This window comes from Pyrus communis, chromosome 14 (genome assembly GCF_963583255.1).
Source record: "Pyrus communis chromosome 14, drPyrComm1.1, whole genome shotgun sequence".
Lineage (NCBI taxonomy): Eukaryota > Viridiplantae > Streptophyta > Magnoliopsida > Rosales > Rosaceae > Pyrus > Pyrus communis.
This window is the reverse complement of record NC_084816.1, coordinates 468,926-487,893: the sequence shown is the minus strand read 5'-3', so window position 1 is coordinate 487,893 and position 18,968 is coordinate 468,926. Positions and strand designations below refer to the sequence as shown.

General features: G+C 37.0%; 3 protein-coding genes and 1 pseudogene across 3 annotated transcripts; 3 read left to right on the top strand and 1 right to left on the bottom strand.

Moving 5' to 3' along the window:
- The first annotated feature begins 1,613 nt into the window (after positions 1 to 1,613).
- Positions 1,614 to 5,368, top strand: LOC137714179 (IQ domain-containing protein IQM2-like). The gene is made up of 8 exons (XM_068453458.1): positions 1,614 to 1,816; positions 2,485 to 3,036; positions 3,147 to 3,261; positions 3,348 to 3,413; positions 3,514 to 3,693; positions 3,777 to 4,016; positions 4,142 to 4,243; positions 4,357 to 5,368. Exons 2-8 carry the CDS (start codon positions 2,528 to 2,530, stop codon positions 5,194 to 5,196), a joined length of 2,052 nt encoding a protein of 683 aa, XP_068309559.1. The 5' UTR covers positions 1,614 to 1,816; positions 2,485 to 2,527; the 3' UTR covers positions 5,197 to 5,368.
- A 796-nt stretch (positions 5,369 to 6,164) lies between these two features.
- On the top strand, positions 6,165 to 10,409 carry LOC137714183 (protochlorophyllide-dependent translocon component 52, chloroplastic-like; annotated as a pseudogene).
- Positions 10,410 to 12,394: 1,985 nt separating this feature from the next.
- On the top strand, positions 12,395 to 14,630 carry LOC137714180 (uncharacterized). Its single transcript, XM_068453459.1, has one exon. It carries the CDS (start codon positions 12,770 to 12,772, stop codon positions 14,450 to 14,452), a length of 1,683 nt encoding a protein of 560 aa, XP_068309560.1. The 5' UTR covers positions 12,395 to 12,769; the 3' UTR covers positions 14,453 to 14,630.
- Positions 14,631 to 14,901: 271 nt separating this feature from the next.
- Positions 14,902 to 18,349, bottom strand: LOC137714182 (cytokinin riboside 5'-monophosphate phosphoribohydrolase LOG8-like). The gene is made up of 7 exons (XM_068453460.1): positions 18,244 to 18,349; positions 17,979 to 18,076; positions 17,804 to 17,834; positions 17,591 to 17,690; positions 17,284 to 17,354; positions 15,430 to 15,573; positions 14,902 to 15,097 (listed from the first exon to the last, which is right to left on the bottom strand). The coding sequence occupies exons 1-7, from the start codon at positions 18,346 to 18,348 to the stop codon at positions 15,020 to 15,022; spliced, it is 627 nt and encodes a 208-aa protein (XP_068309561.1). The 5' UTR covers position 18,349; the 3' UTR covers positions 14,902 to 15,019.
- Positions 18,350 to 18,968: the final 619 nt, after the last annotated feature.

Here is an 18,968-nt window from a genome sequence, read left to right as displayed (position 1 = left end):
TCCTTGGACAGATAATATATACACTGTTTCATGTATATGTGGGAACTAAACAAAACACAAGCTTTAGACTTTTCAAGGAATTCTTTTTGTTATTAACTCATCAAACCCCTTTTGCATTTTGGTATTTTCAAGTCAACTTGTAGGACATAGCTCTAACTATAGAAGCGAATGCATGGAAGTTTCAAAGACTTTCAACTTTCACTTTCGAATATACACGTATATAGAACAAATTCAATAGAGACCAATATAATTAACACAACAATCCAAATTAATCATGTCCAACAACTCATCATATCCATCCAAAACACTACACATGTGAACACACATCATCCATATCAAACTAACAACTTACGTATGAATAGATAGAGGAATGCATTTGTTTCATCACCCTCAAGTGGTGGTAATATGCTCACCGTTTTATTTATCACTATTAGAAGAGCTTAAATTTTAAAATTTGTGTTAATCCACTATATATATCTTGAAATCATCACCCTCAAGTGGTGGTAATATGCTCACCGTTTTATTTATCACTATTAGAAGAGCTTAAATTTTAAAATTTGTGTTAATCCACTATATATATCTTGAAATTTAAACTCATCTAACAGTAATAAATAGGGTGGTGAGCAAAAATATTTCTCAGATAGATGTGATGTTATTTGGACACACGTGTTAAGACTAACACAAACGAAACTTAAATAACAGCAGGGTCAACCTATATTAGAGCATGTATTAACAAGTGTGTCACTTTTGTATTTCCAAGTAATTTTACTTTTAGATATATATAAGTGAATTCTATCTTCTAGTAAACCCTTTGGTTTATATGCAGCGAATTAAAAGCTTGCGAGTTAAGCAACGTTACCCATATTACTTGGAGGTACCACGATTCTATATAATGACATAAGTGCTGGCGACTATATGTGAGAGTCAATCTCACTTTGTAAATTGACTATGATTTCAAGTGAAAATGACACATATAGACAATAAATTATGTGATAGCTTTCATGATATATATGAGAATTGTCTTACGCGTATATTGAGATTGTTCAAATTATGATGAAGTCAAAGACTTAAAATATTACTAGTCTGCTAGATGGATTCACATGAAAAAGAAAATAGTAATTAAGATAGTAGATATTAATCACAACAAATTTTGAACTTTTTATACTAATTCCTTAAGTGATAGTATTTAATAATTTATATGTTTATGTATATGTAACTTCATCATGAACTTTTTATTTTAATCTTTTTAGAACGGGTAATATGTTGTTATATTTTGTCATTTGCAAAACCATTTAAAATTTATATTTTGTCATTTGTATGTACTTTTGGGCACATATCAGATTTGCCTACTTGGTCAAGTATCAAAATTATGAATTCTTACAATTTCTCAGAAAGAGGGGAAGAAGGAAGAAAAAACAAACAAAAGCATAAAGTTTTATTTTTTGGTAAAACAAAATTTAAAGGAAAAAGAAAATTCTTTCAAATTTTGGTTCTTTTCCCAGTAAAATCCCCAAGTCCACGTGGTTGGAATGGGAAAATGGACTCTCTCTCTATTTCTCTCTCTCTCTCTCTCTAACCTGTGATGTTCCTATATATTATGCATCAATGGAAGGGAGAGTTTGAAAAGCACAAGAGCTTTGTACAGCAAGGAAGGAAGAGAGAAACCAACTCTTCTTTTAATCCAAAAGAACCCTTTCAATCCAAACCAAACCAATCCAACTCTCTCACTCGCCATTCAAATTCAAAACCTTCGTTTCTATTTTTACACAAAAATCTCTGTCTACTCTTTCGTTGGCTGCAAAATCCTCCTTTTAAGGTAAGCATGCGCCCTTTAATTCTGTACATAATTTCGCATTTCGCTCTTCTTTTTCTACTTGTATTGTCTGTTTGCTGTTTGGTAAAATGAAGTTAGAAATGGTAAAAGTTTCTTTCTTGGGTGAAAGTTTGGGTCTTTATGATATTTTGATGAAATGGGTTTCTCTGGGTTTGCTCGAGTTCATGCAAATGTGCTTGTTCTTCAGTGATTTTTGTTTGAGTTTGAGTTACCAAGTAATGGGTTTTGTGGATCCCTGCTCCTTGCTTAATGGGTTTGTATGCAAAGTTTGATCCAATAATGCAAAGGATTATTCACTAAATGTGGATTCATGGTCTTTTTCAATGGGTTATGCAGAAGCATAAAATGATACCTCTTGTTCTTCAATTGTTTGCACATTGACAGATTTTACCTTATAGGCAATGCTATTAGGAGAAAATAGATAATGCAATTGCATCTGGATGTGTATGTTTCGTTACCTTTTCGGTTGTATGCTAAATCTTCTCATAGGCTATAGGTTTTGTGGATCCAAGTTCTTTTCATGGTGGGATAATTTAACTGCATGTTTACACCGATAGCAGCTTGATTTACCTTCATTCATGCTTTTTTGCTGTATGATGGATTGTCTGATATGAATTGTTCACTAAACCTCATTTATTTTGTTCTCTCAGGATTCCGAGTTGTCTGGGTTGCTAAAACTGCTTTCACTGTCGAATGGGGATTTCCTTTTCTTGCCCATTTTCGCAGTACGGTGATTTGGAAAGTGGGTTAGAATCAGTCATTGTAAGGTCTATCAGCTTTGGACACGATGAAGTTAAAACTCCGGTTAGATCAGTTAGTTTCAATAGTGGTGATGCAGAACCCACAATAATGAAATCCTTAGGTTCTGGAAAGATGACACTTGAAACTTCTGTTAGCTTTAAAGGGAGAGAGTTAGAGAAAATGATGTTGCACAAGGCTCCTTCGTTAGAAAAGAGCAAGAACGATGCATCATTCAGCCCTTTCAGCAAAGAAATGAACGTTGCACCAATCAGCCCCATTAGAAAAGAGACTGACATTCACTCCCCAAGATCAGATAGTCCTCTGGGGATGGTCCGGCCCTCGCAACTTTTGGATCCCGCCAGCCCCAAACACATGGCCGCAATTAAATTGCAGAAGGTATACAAAAGCTTCCGAACCAGACGAAAGCTAGCAGATTGTGCAGTTCTTGTTGAACAGAGCTGGTATGCATTTCATTATCATGTGCTAACTAATCTTTCCATTTTATCAAAAATAAAAATAAAAATTAATGTGCTTTTATCTTATTAATTTTAAATTCTTTGAAATAATTTAGGTGGAAGCTATTAGATTTCGCTGAGCTCAAGCGGAGTTCTATTTCATTCTTTGAAATCGAGAAACATGAAACTGCCATTTCGCGTTGGTCTAGAGCAAGGACCAGAGCCGCAAAGGTAAAATTTTAACAGATTACTATACTTCACTTTTTAAGTTTCTCATAATTTTTTCAGGAAAACTAAGAATTTCTTTGTCACTGCAGGTTGGAAAAGGTCTATCAAAGAATGAAAAAGCACAAAAGCTTGCTTTGCAGCACTGGCTTGAGGCGGTAAGTTGATTGCATTTGACTCTTGATTTTTTTCTTCTTCTATCTGTTATGACTCATGAGCCATTACTGATCTCGATTCTTTGTTATTGATTAAAAACAGATTGATCCAAGGCATCGGTACGGACATAACCTACACTTTTACTACGTTAAATGGCTTCACTGTCAGAGTAGAGAACCGTTCTTCTACTGGCTAGACATAGGAGAAGGGAAGGAAGTAAATCTTGTTGAAAAATGCCCTCGATCGAAACTTCAACAGCAGTGTATCAAGTACCTCGGACCGGTGAGCCCTTATGTTCTTATTGATGATCATTTAATCTGTTTCTTCTCCAATTTTGTTACTGATTTTTATTCTTCTCAATGTAGATGGAAAGAATGGCCTATGAAGTTGTTTTGGAGGATGGAAAATTATTCTTCAAGCAATCAGGGGAGCTCCTCCATACAACCGGAGAATCCGATGGTGCCAAATGGATTTTTGTCCTCAGTGCTTCTAGAACCTTATATGTAGGCAAGAAAAAGAAGGGGACATTTCAGCATTCAAGTTTTTTGGCTGGAGGAGCCACATCTGCTGCTGGGAGATTAGTTGTTGAACACGGTATCATTAAGGTATGGCTATAGTACGAGAAACTCGTAAAATCTTCCTACTCCTTGCGTACATACCATCGTTTTGATGGCAGAGATTGACATATTGTGATTGTTTCTAACGTTGATTTCTTGTTAATTTTGTACAGGCTGTTTGGCCTCACAGTGGTCACTATCGGCCTACAGAAGAAAATTTCAGAGACTTTCTTTCATTCCTTGAAGAGAACAACGTGGATCTTACAGATGTTAAGGTATAAATTAAGAAAAATAAAACTTTATATTCTTTTACTACGATTTAATAGGTTTCAAGAGAAAATTAGTGGAAATCTTTATACTAATAATCCCGCTTTTCTGTTATTTTCAGTTAAGTCCTGTTGATGAGGAAGAGGAGGGTTCGCTTGGCAAGAAAAGAAGCAGTGCTCATATTAGATGCAACTCATCTGAGGAGGACTTGCTCCCAAATGTATGTGATTTAAAGACTGAAGAGACTATTGACGAAGACTTGATTCCGGAGGACACTGATTCAGTAGGACAAGCTGCTGCAATCGACTCTCATATGTCAAGCCGGCCCCACTGTTTTAGCAGAAAATTGTCTAATCTTGCAATACGAAACAGGGAAAGGTATTTGGAGAAGGTAGAGAGCGCAACTCAACCTGCTGGTTCAAGTTGCAGCGGTATTCCAGTAGAAAATCCAGTTGATGGTTATGAAACGGTGGATGAAACTCTCCCATCGGAACAGGATTACATGGTTTCAAAGAAGAACCTATTTGAAGAAAACCATGAGGAGAAGGAGGAAGAAGCGGTTCCTCAAGAATCAATTCTCAAAAGGATTAACTCACACAAGGGAATGGAATCATTCCAACTTGGAAGGCAGTTATCATGCAAATGGACAACGGGAGCTGGACCTCGCATTGGTTGTGTGAGGGACTATCCCTCGGAGCTCCAGTTCCGAGCACTGGAGCACGTGAACTTGTCTCCACGAAGTGCTGCCGGTTTGAGGTCATACTTCTCTCCTCAGATCACCAGTGCGTTGAGTCCAAGGGTGTTGACACCCACAAAATGTGTTGGGGAGGTGGAAGCACTCGTAAGCTCCCCGGCACTTGAGAGAGGAAAGTTTTCTTCAAAAAGCATTAGCCTTCCTAGAACTCAGTCCTTCCAACTTTTTACGGGAAGTAGAGCAACCGCCATTGCTAATGTCTCATGACTGAAAAATATAGATTCATTTATTCTTTTGTGTATAGAAAATATGATAAAGCAACAATTTTGTTTGTTCATGCCTTCATCTTGTAGACTTGTACAAAAGGAGATGGCAAAATCCTAGAATATTGGTGGGTTTGATTCCCTTTTAATTCTAATACAATCAAGATTCAATTTTTTCTTCATGTACTGTCAACCTCGTGACATTCCCTACTTCTTGCACTTACTATATTTTCTAACCGTATTTGTACCACTTCTTAGAGGCATGGCTCACCAACATATGTGGATCTCATCTCTAATAGAGAGATGGTATAAATATGGTAAGAGTAGCGTTTTTACTATTTGAAGATCACAATACTTGATGATAGTAAAGTGAGAATAACCCTTCAATATCACTGAGGAGTTTTTAACATGGGCTTTAATTGAGTTAGGGTTTTGTTTAATTTCAATTTCATTTTTTGGATTTCGTTTAAAATTTTGATTTCAGTCTCATTAGTTTGATTCCAATTCAACAAATTTGTGCAACGTAGAGTTTTCTGAATAAAGGGTTGATCTTTGAATTGGGGCTCTTGTGTTTGTTGCTGTTGCTTGACAGACACATAAAAATCTAAACCTTTAGCTTTATGTGATGGTGATTGCTTGCTGCAAATATGATAGGCAGCGTGGAAAAAAAATGAAGACCCAGTCATTGGTTTACTTTTCCTCAGTTTTCGTTTGGGAAGACGTTTGTGCTGTTTACCTCTTTCCTCTCTTTTTTTTTTTTTTTTTCAAACGAAAAAAATCATATCATACCATGTTGGGTTGAAATTACTCACTCTATCAACAAATCGTGTTGATATGAACCCTTTTTTCAAACAATAGCTTCTAGATTTAGATTAAAAATTTGATTTATATTAGTGCTGCTTTTGCATTTTTCCCTCCTACCAATTTGTTCCTTTGTTGTTTGGGGGGGGGGGGTGTGTTGGGGTTGGGGTGGGGCCGAGCTGAACGTGGAAAATTAAACAAGGCCAATCGGTCATGGTATAATAAGTACCTTGCGGAAAACAACTACGACCATCTAGAAAAGTTTGAGTACACAAAGAAGCCACAACACTTTTACTTGCAAGTTTTTACCTCCAAAGGTGGCAGCAGTCATGGAAGCTCTGAGAATTTCATCTCTTCCATCACTGCAACTCCCCTCCAAATTTGACAAATCCCAACCCAAAAAACTTACTTTCTCTGGTTTTAACCCGCAACTCAGTTCACCCTTTTCACTGTTTCAAAGAACTGCATCATCAGCATGCAAGACTTTCAACGCCGCCGTACAATCCTTTTCGACCGAGCCTGCTAACCCACCCGACTTATCACTCGAGAACCCGACCCAAGAGGAGAAATTCGACTGGTACGCCCAATGGTATCCTCTGATGCCCGTTTGTGATCTTGATAAGAGGGTCCCACATGGAAAGAAGGTTTTGGGGATAGACGTGGTGGTGTGGTGGGACCGGAACGAGAGTGCTTGGAAGGTTTTCGATGATGCTTGTCCGCACAGGTTGGCGCCGTTGTCGGAAGGGAGGATTGATCAGTGGGGCAGATTGCAGTGTGTCTATCATGGTTGGTGTTTTAATGGCTCCGGTGACTGCAAGTTCATCCCTCAAGCACCAACTGATGGCCCTCCGGTAAATAATTCTTGAACGAAATCCTTCACCTTCATGCAAGTAATACACACACACGCACGCGCGCGCGCACACACACACACACACACATATATATATAGCTACTTATGGTTACGGTAAACCTTCATACAAGTTAATCAGATAGACTGCTAGAGATGCCACATAATACCATAGTTTTGAATAGAAGTATGATTTTGGTTTCTCTAGTTTCGGGCGAAGTTCCTCTTTGATTTCTGTAGTTTCAGTTGCGATCTGACGTTTTTGTGTTGTAGCTTACTAATTGTTGCAGTTCAAGGACAATGGCTTAATTATGTTAATCCATCTAATTCCTCAACTATGACAATTTGGCAGTTGAAATTCATTTATTATTTCACCATACATCAAATCTAGTGAGTTACTTATCACCCAATCCTAGAGACGAACTGTGGCCTTAGTAATAGTAATAGTATCCAAGTTTGAATCGAAACTCCTATGGTTGTTCTTCTTGCAGAAATGGTTCTATGGCAATAAACTACATGCTGTGCATGATTTGTAGTTTAAATAAGATGAATAGGGATGACGCTTTCACCTTAATATGCAGATTCACACGAATAAAAAAGCGTGTGTAGCTGCTTATCCAACAACGGTGCAGAATGGCATTGTGTGGTTTTGGCCAAATTCCGATCCTCAATACAAAGATGTTCTTGCAGATAAAAAACCTCCCTACATACCTGAACTAGATGATCCATCGTATAGTGGTCCAATGGGAAACAAAGAGATTCCTTGTTAAAATATGAACCTGCTAGGGTTTCGTGGGTTCTAGGGTTTAAGCCGTGAGAGAGAAGTGTTGAAGATGTTTTCGTATATATTTTCTTCACAGGAAGTACAAGCTTTATACAATAAGAATTAGACTATTCTAGGAAGTCTACTTATACAAGGATTACATAAATCAATCTATTCCTATAATAAAGGAAACAATCATACTCCAAGATATTGTCGCTTAATACTCCCCCTCAAGGTGGAATGTGAATGTCAATCACACCCATCTTGCCAAGTAATGAGTGAAACATCCCTTGTCCAAGCGGCTTGGTAAATATGTCAGCCAACTGTGCTCCAGTTCGAACGTAAGCTGTCGTGATAACCCCTGATTGAATACGTTCACGAACAACATGGCAATCGATCTCTATGTGTTTGGTACGCTCGTGGAACACAGGATTGGCTGCTATATGAAGAGCCGCTTGATTGTCACAATGCAGTTTTGCTGGCACATGATGATCAACTCGTAAGTCAGCCAACAAGTATTTCATCCATGTAAGCTCACACGTCGCAGAGGCCATGGCACGATACTCCGCTTCTGCTGAAGACCTGCTAGGGTTTCGTGGGTTCTAGGGTTTAAGCCGTGAGAGAGAAGTGTTGAAGATGTTTTCGTATATATTTTCTTCACAGGAAGTACAAGCTTTATACAATAAGAATTAGACTATTCTAGGAAGTCTACTTATACAAGGATTACATAAATCAATCTATTCCTATAATAAAGGAAACAATCATACTCCAAGATATTGTCGCTTAATATTCCTTACGGGTAAGTAAAGATATATTTTTTCAACTAGTTCCGATATGAAACTATTTCTCTACTGAGTAAGAAACCTTGTGAATCTGCATCCAGGTCTTATTTCCTCTTTCATGTCGAAGAATTTTTAGGTGTATCGATATGTAATATCGATTATTCTTATGTGACTAATTGATTCGAGAAAGCTTTGGTATGGGGAATTTTCATTTTTCAGCTTTTCCTCTTTTTAACTTTGCTTGTTATCTTTATTGCAATTCCAGGTATGAGGTCTTGATTGAAAATCTTATGGACCCTGCTCATGTTCCATATGCACATTATGGAATATTATTGCAACCAGAAAAACCCAAAGGCAAATACTAGTTTATGCATCGCTTTCATTAAGTTAATTTCGCTTTGTGTAGGAGGTTCAGGATGATTTACATTTCATTTCTTTACAGTGAAAGCTGATAGATAAGGAGGTAAACTATTGGATTTGAGTGTTCAGAAGTTAGACGTAAATGGTTTCATCGCAAAGCAGGAATGGGGTCGAAGTAAATTTTTGTCACCATGTGTGTTCTACGTTTCTCCTCTTGATCCGCTTGAGCAGGGTGATGTGGCTGCATCATCATCTGAAACCAAAAGGGTAGAACATTCTATTTTTTGTTCAAATCCTTTAGCTTTTTATCCTTGTACATCTGTTTATGTGTCTGGTGATTTGTGTAGGTGCCATCAGCCCAGGGGCCACTTGTTGTAGTTTTTATTTGCATCCCAGTTAGTCCGGGTAATAGCAGGCTGATATGGACCTTCCCAGGAAACTTCGGCATATGGATTGACAGGATTGTTCCGCGGTGGATGTTTCATATTGGACACAATCTGGTTCTGGACTCCGATTTATGTCTTCTTCATGTTGAGGTGACTTTTAACTCTTGATAGTAGGTTTAGAAATTATCTTGCTTTTCACTTGCTGAATGTGTAAGACACTACTTTTTCGGTTGAGGGTTTTCTTCTGAACAATAAGAAAAATATTCGAACGAGTTAAAATATGCAGCTGCATGACCACGGAATAAAAGTCTTAGTCGAATCTTTTATCGCAGTTATTCTTGCCTGACACCTGAGTTCTTTGTACAGGAACGTAAGATAATGGAAGCCGGCCCTGCCCAGTGGCAGAAAGCATGTTTTGTGCCAACAAAGTCAGATGCCCTCGTGGTTGGTTTCAGAAAATGGTTAAACAAGTATGCTGGCGGTCAGGTAGATTGGAGAGGCAAGTTCAGTGGGGCTCTTCCCCCCTCTCCTCCTACAGAACAGTTGCTGGATAGGTAACTTTCACATAGTTATGAAGCAGGACTTAAACAACAATTTGATTACTTAGTTTCAGAAAATTAGAGCAGTTTTTACTCCTTTCCTGGAAATAACTTCAAGTATCTCTCAGTTTGTTCTTCGAATCTTCAGCCATTAATAGATATAGAATTTTCCGGCACACATTAAAAAATTTGGGTTTATTAGTTGAAATGCAAGCATTTGCCTTACCAGGTTGTGTTGTGGCCTTGAGAACCAAGTTAGAGTGTGTTAAAACTTAAAGTCGTATATTGTTGAATCATCATCGATGGGTTTTTGCACAACCCTTTCAGGTACTGGTCCCATGTGGTGAACTGCAGCAGTTGCAGCGCCGGATACAAAGGTGTGAAAGTGCTTGAAGTTGTCTTGCAGGTCGTCGCTCTTTCTTTAGTTGGAATTGTTGCAGCAACCAAGCAGGCTGCCATATCGGTGGCTGCAAGAACTATGCTCGTTGCAGCTGCTATACTGTCATTCGCAGCTTCAAAATGGTTGGCTCATTTTATCTACAAACAGTTTCACTTTCATGACTACAACCATGCTCTTCGGTGATCTGGTTAAGCTTTGCTCACTGCGCATAAGGCGTTTGGGGTTAGGTATGTTTTTTTTATAACCATTCTGCTGTGTTGTGAGAATAAATAACTTAAGAAAAACATGAAAGTGTTCGGTAAACTCATAAAAGTGCTTTTAGTAAAAAAAAAACATTGTATCAAGAATGTTTGGTAAACTTTTATATAAAACTATTGAGTGTGTAAGATAATAAAAAATGACATGTTGTTGGATGATCATTAATTTAATTAAGTAGTTAAAAACTCAAAATATTGGTCAATTCCAATTTAATCTGTCTTACTTTACCTAGCCCCTGTTCTAAATAATTATCATGGAAAAAAAATTTATAATATTGAAATATGGTAGTTAAAATAGGATAGTACTATCCGCACACTTATTTTGATCTCTCAAACATTTTTGTTAATTTTTGTCATTGATATTCTTCAATTCATTCAATTCGACACCCGAAAATTGAGAGGTGTGTGTAAGAAGTAAAAATGGTGTGTGGATAATTTTACCCCTTAAGAATGAGGATCCCGGGGATCCTCTAATCGTGTCCGTTTATTGTATATCGTACGGTCATAAATCATTGTAAATTCATTTATTTAAAATTGAATATAAATAGTACTTGATGAAAACTAACCGCACAACATACGATAAACAGACATGATTGGAGGATTCTCGGGATCCTCATAAAGAGAATCCAGTGAGGATCCTCATCCAACCCTTAAAATACCATCGAATATATAATAATAGTGTTGTCATTCTCGGGTTAACTGAAATACCATTAACTATATCGTACATACTTCAAAGAGAATAAATATGTACAAGTTCAATATAAAAATAATTTAATTAGATGCATTCATCAAACTAGTGACTATGCTATTTCTTAATGCTTCCATCTATCTTTGATCATGGTGATTTAAGTCGTCATCTTCTTCTTCGTTACTATAGCTCTCTTTACTAAAACCTTCAGAGTCATCAAAATGCCTATCTCGTATGGAACGTATCTCCTATCATGTTTAGAATGCCTCTTTATATAGTTACAAAGAGTCATTGTGGCAATGCACAATTGATATGTAACATGGAAACCAAAATAAGAAAATTGAAAGAACAAACAATGATTAACCCAAACAAAGCAACAGAACTTAGGATTAATTAAGTGGAGCAACGAAAAAAGAAAAGGTTTGGCTCTTCTAGTGTGTTTCTGAAGAAGGTGGGGATTTTCCTCAGTTTCTTCGGCTGTTTACCATGTGGGCTAATCACTATAATTATTTTATCAACAATACTTGACTACTCAAAGATAAATAGAAACGCATACTCAAAATTTCTCAAAATTGTTCATTATTAATTTATAGAACTTCGTGTTTATAATCAGAACCGTTCATATTATAAATCATCCAGAGATGTGTAAGAATAAAAAAATGTAGACTCCCAAGTCTCACTTTTGAATGATGCCTTGAGTTATTACAGTTGATATTGAGCTGCAACCCATTTGTTTATGTTAAATTTCAATTTTTCTTCAATAGTCCATACATATTAGTAATGTAGAAAATAGACGATGAAAATTGAAAGGAATAAATACTATTTTAATTAACTTGTCAATTTTATGGATAAATTGTCAGACTATCCAGTAGTCCAAACTACTGAACATGAACTTGCTGAATTCATGGCCAATAGTGATGATGAATCTCCTTGACGATGAGTAAAAGCAATCATTGAGAGAGCTAGGTTTTTATATAAATCTGGCGTGACATTGATCATTTAAAAATAATTTTTCACATGATAATAATTTTGAACAATACTATGTTTAACCTCTTCGGTTGAAAATGATCTAATGTGAAATCCATGGTCATGTTAATGTTTGTGTTCCATATCTATGGAGGGGAGATTATGATACCCCGAATCTCACATCGGAATTGCGTGGGAAGATCTTGGGGAGTCGAGTGATGTTTTGTACCTGAGAACTCAACTTCAGCTAGCACTTTTGAACGAGTTCTTGCACGTTTTTACAAGCTCTTGTTTAAGGCCCAAAGAAAAAGTTGGTCGAAATTTTAGGCCCTCTCAAATCCATGCATCCAAAGGGGCCCTAACAAAAGTATGAGCCCTACTAAACGACTGACGTGGGCAAATGCAAGCAGTGCAAGTCAAACAGTCAAAGACAAGCCAGCGGCCAGCTAGCCGAAACCTCCTTCCGTCCCTTGCAGCTGAAGCTCCCTAAGTCCAACACTCCTCCGCTTCTACACTCCAAATCTGTCTCGCACGACATTAACATCCAACCCACCGTCCTCAAAACAAAAGTAAACAAAAACAAACACTCCAGTAAAACTAAAAGTCTCACACTTTGGTCTCTCTGTGCAGATCTCGTCAATCGATCACCTGTAAGTAAATCCCCAACTCCGAATCTCTGTTTTCCTTTCCCCATCCCATTTTCTTCCACTTTCTCTCAAAACCCACCATTTTTTTCATGTATTCATAAGATCTTATCAGTTTTCCCACCTGGGTTTTCTCGAAAACTCATGAAAGAATCGAATCGGACCACCGAGCCCATCGGGCAAAACATCATCAAACTCATCAGCAATCTCTGTTTCTCTGTTTTTGTATTTTCGGTGCTTATAATTACTGTAATTGCCATCACCTACCAACCCCCAGATCCATGGCTGGAGTCAGCTCCGGCCTTAACAAAACTCTTCACCGCTTCCGAGAACGCCACTTTCAAAAATGACGACTCTGTCCTCAAAACCGGCGAGGATTTACCTCTTTCCCCCGCCGTTCCTGCGCCTTCTTCGGGTTTTGCAATCACGGAGGCTGTGATTGCGAAAGCCGAAGCCGAGGTCTCTAGTTCGACCAATTCGACCGTGTCGGACGGGTTGAATTGTGAGGATTTGGAGAGAGTGAATTGCTCTGACCCACGGGCTTTGATTGCGGTGGAGAGATTTAATTTGAGGTTGTTTAAGAACATTGTCTTCTTGGAGTATCAGACGCCTGTTAATGGGTCGAAAGAGGATGAATGTGACGTGTTGTGGAAATTTAGGAACAGAAAGGAGAAGTCTTGGAGGAAGTATAGGGATTTTAGGAGGTTTAAGCTCGGATTCGGAGTGAATTGTACTTATAAGGTGGTGCACGCCAGAGGGTGGCATTCAGGTATTAATGCGAGGAGGGCGAGGATGATTAGTAGCAATGGCACCAGGGGTGGTGGGAATGCTAAAATCGCCCCACCAGTTCGTGATGAACAGATCAATGATACAATCCCTAGCTTGGGATCGGATAGGAATTTTAGGAGGGGGAGGTACTTGTACTATTCGCGTGGAGGGGATTATTGCAAGGGGATGAATCAGTTCCAATGGAGTTTCTTGTGTGGTTTAGGTGAGGCTATGTATTTGAACAGGACGTTTGTGATGGATTTGAGTGTCTGCTTGGCGGGGAGTTATACTGCGAGTAATAAAGATGAGGAGGAGAAAGATTTTCGGTATTACTTTGATTATGAACATCTGAAGGAAACTGCCTCGATTGTGGATGAGGTTGAATTTCTGCAGGATTGGAAGAAGTGGGATCGGAGCCATAAGAGGAAAGTGCCCGTTAAGAAGGTTGCGAGCCATAAGGTGACCCCAATGCAACTCAAGAAAGAGAGGAGCACGATTATATGGAGGCAGTTTGATGGTCCGGAGCCAGAGAACTACTGGTACAGGGTATGCGAAGGACAGGCTGCTAAGTACGTTCAGAGGCCGTGGCATGCCCTGTGGAAATCAAAGAGATTGATGAATATTGTTACAGAGATAAGTGGGAAAATGGACTGGGATTTTGATGCTGTTCATGTTGTGCGAGGAGAGAAGGCACAGAATAAGGAGCTTTGGCCTCACCTCGATCATGATACATCCCCCGACATGCTTCTTGAGAAGGTTAAGACGATGGTGCAGCCTTGGAGGAATCTTTATATAGCCACCAATGAACCGTTCTACAATTACTTCGATAAACTGAGGTCGCAGTACAAGGTTCATTTGCTTGATGACTACAAAGAACTTTGGAGTAACACAAGTGAATGGTACAATGAGACTAGCATTTTAAACAACGGACGACCAGTTGACTTTGATGGATACATGAGGGTTGAAGTGGATACCGAGGTTCTTTACAGGGCAAAGACGCGTGTGGAAACATTCTATAATTTGACGGCAGATTGCAAGGACGGAATCAACACATGCTGACCCAGGTTGGAGAAACATATAGTTCCTTATTCCATATTTTGATTCACTTTTCGAATGATACAGTTGAATTCGTGTGAGGCTTATTGCTGTTGTTTGCTTGTTCTTTTATTGTATTGGATGTTGGCAATTCATATTGATCATCAAAGGCTATATATGTTGTATTATTGATCACATCAAAGCCTATATCAGTTTTATCTCTTAGAAGTTGTAGTCAATTCCATTGAGCGAAAATTTGAATTGAAAAGTGGAGTCAAAGGTCTAGATCGATGCAGCACGTTTAGATTTACATTTCAACCTGCAGATAATTTGAAACTTTTTGCATCGGTTTAACTCCAAAATTCCTCATGTAGCCATATCGTTCGCCTTTGGTGTTCTTAGTTTTACAGAATGCTTAAACAGTTTATAGTTTTATGCATATGGGAATGAAGAATTATGTCTTAAGAGGCACATTTGTTATTTCATCTGGAAGGAAATACCATATCAATTGTATCAATTACATCCACAATCTCAAGACGCAAATTAAACTATAGAAAATCAAATGTAATTAAATTCAATCCTTGCTTTCATCTAAAACAAACCATTTGCATGGTTTTCCTCCACATTCCAGTTTTGGGGAGCCACTTGATTATGCAAAGGTATGTATTCCTGCAGAAAAAAGAAAAAGAAAACATGAACTGCCTTCAAAGCAGAAATTGATGTAAAGCTAAGAGCATCTCCAATGCTTGTCCTCAATGGTGTTTCCACATTGAAGTAATTTCGGGAATGCTTTTGTAAGGGCGAAAAGTGCTTCCAGATAACCAAAAGTGCTTATGGTTTCTAAAAGCAGTTTTTGGTGCTGGACAAGGAAACCAACTAGAAAGCACTTCAGATAGCAAATATTGTGTTGAACTTTTACTAGAAGCGTTTATGAGCAGAAGTACTTTCTAAAACGGGAATTTGACATGGAATAGTATGAAAGGAGAGAGTGATACCAGTACCTCCATCTTCTGTATCAGCTCTGTAGCAGTTTTTGCAGATATGACAATATTCCTAGAAGATAAATTGATAAACCCCTCTTCCACACCTTTGTCAAACAGACGAAGCAAGCAATCATAATACCCATCAATGTTCAAGAGACCCACCTGATTTTTGCAGACAAAAATATGTGGTATATTCATATGTTAATGTCAAGGTTACAAATTCATAAATGACATAGATTTGGTGGGTTATTATTGAAAAAGGTGAAATGTCCTTTTCCTAGTGCAAGGGTATGCTAATAAGGATTTGTCAAGGAAAGAGTAGGGCTCAATCACATTATATATGGGCCTAAAAATGGTTGCCAAGTTTTATCCATGGCCATCCTTATCACATATCCATGGCTATCAAGCTGAAAGCAAGATCTGACTTATAACCAAATAGAGCTAAATACTTGCTAGCTAATTTGAATGGATGGCAACTAAGAAGAGGAGTGCTAAGGTCAGCTGCGCGGTGGCGCGCGAGCAATTTTTGACCTTACAACGCATTTAGACCTCATAGTGAGGATAGTGAGGTTGATATGTATGTACGATTATAAACTGTATATGCGTTTAATATGACAGATCGTAGCAAGATTCATTAAGAAATTGAAAGTTCTATTATCAATTTTTAAAGAATCTATTGTCTTATCACAAATGATGGATCTACAATCAAGATCACATAATTAGATCACGAATATGTGAACTTATACAGCAACTGTCACCTAAGACCCAGTTCCCTCCATTGCATAGAATGTGCAATGATATTTTCCCTTCCAAATTAATAGGTTATTTCACGTGCACGCCATCGAACAAGAAGCCGAGGAGAGCTAGATGAATGTGTAGGGTGGAGTTCTTAGGACCTAGGATGGACCCTTTTTATAATCATTTCAAATGAAAAGCTTATATATACCAAGAAGTTTTTAGTTTTGATGAACTTTCACATGTAGCAGTAATTATTACAAGAACGAAAAACAATGATATGAAAAACATGTTTGACTAATAATACCACTATAGGTGTGATTGTACACGTCCAAGATTTACCTTAACACATTATATTCGATGAATAAATATGTCATGTGGTCTTCTTTTCCGCAAAAAGAAAAAATCAAGTGAATTCTATTTTCTTTTTTTTAACAAATTTCATAAAAAAAATTCCACAAACATGTGAGAAATTATAGGATAATGATTATTCCCTTCCCCTTAGTAATATCGTTTGTTTTTTTTTTTAAAAAAAAGAAAAATTATAGATTAAATTTTGTAAACTAAATGACATGGAAATTGATAATTGGATTATTACTTAAAAGTTGATAATCGTGTTATTCCTATTGATGACGCATCATTTAGTTTGCAAAACTTGTCTACAAAGATTTTCCAGGGTGCCAGGAATACAGTCCGGTACACTAAGTGTTATAATACAAGTGGTTGGAAACTTAAAAATAAAAAAATAAAAAAAAACTTCTAACCACTTATACTATAAAATTTAGTATAATGGGCTGTAATCCGGGCACATTGAAAAGTTTCTAGAAAGAGCGGAGTGGGGAGGAATCTTATTGTTTCTTACAATCATTTTGTTGTGGAAAATTTGTACGAATTATTTAAATTTTCCAAATAACTGAGTAAACAATATTATCATTAAGGATGCCTATAGTTTAGGGTTATGCATGCCTCCTCACCCTATAGTTCATGCAATCAAATTATATATGCTAAGTCCAATAATTCTAATTAGGTTATTAGCTAGCTAGTTAATTAGTTAATCCCAACAAAAATTGACAACTGAAAATAAAATTAATATGCAATTGTTGATACAATATGTATATATAGTAATATACTACTTACTGGTTTATGATGGATTCCAAGCTGAGACCATGTTATCATCTCAAGCAACTCTTCCATGGTTCCATACCCACCTATAGTAATTCGCAGTCAAGCCAGGCAAATATAGAATTAATTAACAATGAAAATGCATGATACATACATGCATGCAGCTTAATTAATTAACAATTAACTATCATCAGAAGTTTATACATACTCTGATATTTGTAACTTTAGTTAATTTGTTTTGCTGGTTAATTAATTCAAATTAATACTGTAATTAAGGAAGCATATGAAACATGTGTGTGTGTGTGTGTATGCATATATATACCAGGCAATGCAATGAAAGCATCAGCTCGACGTGCCATCTCAGCCTTTCTTTCATGCATATCCGATACAACCAATACTTCTCCTACTGAATTACCTGATATCTAAATAACATTCAATCACAACACAAAACAAATACTCATGAGTTAGCATTTATATGTGTGCAGAATACAGAGAGAGAGAGAGAGAGAGAGAGAGAGAGAGAGAGAGAGAGAACCTCAAGGGGAATTAGGACTGTTGGGATTACTCTAGCCAAAGCAAAAACAAGAATATTAATCACTTGATTAATTAACTAAAGATTCGCAAATCATATTAGCTAAGAATATATATCTTCAAAATCCAAAGTTTTCTATTTTTATAATATTCGTGCTCATTGATTAGTCTTATCTTACCCAAGAACATGACATCCGCCATCATAAACTGTTTGAGAAACCAACCCCATCAACCCTACACTTCCTCCTCCATACACCAAATCCATCTTCCTCTCCACCTGCAAAATTAATCGATTAACTAAGAACCCTTGCAATTAAAACCCTCAAATCCATCAAGCAAATTCAATAATTAAACAAAACAAATCAATTTATTAATTAACCAGTGTGTTTTATTTTATATATATATATATATATATATATATATATATAGGTTAGAAGTACCAACCAGTTCTTTCCCAAGTTGAAGAGCTGCATCACTGAATATCTTTCTGTGCCCTGAATTACTTCCACAAAATACACACATCCTTTTGAACTTACCCATCAATTGCATGTTTCTGCTGAATAAGTCGCAGACCCTCTAATATTAAGATGTCTACCTATATACACACACCCATATATATACTCGATTTAACAATTCTTTGTACTGTAGAACTTGCATGACACGTGAGAGGTGATGCTATATATGTATGTATGTATGCATGCATGCATGCATGTATGTATGTATGAGGTCCCACGTATATGAAAATAATGCAAGTATTTATCAATTTTCAGTCAAACAAGATTCTGCCTTTCTTTCAGTCACTTGTATTCTATATCTCATTTGTGTTTGGTGGGTGCACCAATAATATATATACCCTTCTCGATCTGCACCTTCATTAATTTTTAGATTTTGATCAAAGTCCTTTGACTTTGTACACATCAACATATTAGCATTAATCAATTTCCATGTCAAGTATTTTACATTTTAAATTAAACATTATATTAAATATTGTAATATAGACATCCTTTAAAGTAATTTTTTTTGTCCGAACATTTAAAACAATTAAATAAAATAAATTACCATATTTATGGGATAAAAAATCCCATAAGATTTGAACTTTAACGTTTTATGGGATTAAACAACAAACTCCACCATTAGAAAAGAATTGTTTTTTTTATTGAATGTCATGA

Excerpts from the sequence above, each read along its gene's own strand:
- LOC137714182 (XM_068453460.1), bottom strand. The coding sequence starts at position 18,348 with ATGCAATTGATGGGTAAGTTCAAAAGGATGTGTGTATTTTGTGGAAGT. Across the intron at positions 17,835-17,978 it reads GGCGGATGTCATGTTCTTGG|AGTAATCCCAACAGTCCTAA; the intron begins GTAAGATAAGAC and ends TGCTTTGGCTAG. Across the intron at positions 17,691-17,803 it reads CAGTCCTAATTCCCCTTGAG|ATATCAGGTAATTCAGTAGG; the intron begins GTTCTCTCTCTC and ends AATGTTATTTAG.
- LOC137714180 (XM_068453459.1), top strand. The coding sequence starts at position 12,770 with ATGAAAGAATCGAATCGGACCACCGAGCCCATCGGGCAAAACATCATC.
- LOC137714179 (XM_068453458.1), top strand. The coding sequence starts at position 2,528 with ATGGGGATTTCCTTTTCTTGCCCATTTTCGCAGTACGGTGATTTGGAA. Across the intron at positions 3,414-3,513 it reads TGCAGCACTGGCTTGAGGCG|ATTGATCCAAGGCATCGGTA; the intron begins GTAAGTTGATTG and ends GATTAAAAACAG. Across the intron at positions 4,017-4,141 it reads TTGAACACGGTATCATTAAG|GCTGTTTGGCCTCACAGTGG; the intron begins GTATGGCTATAG and ends AATTTTGTACAG.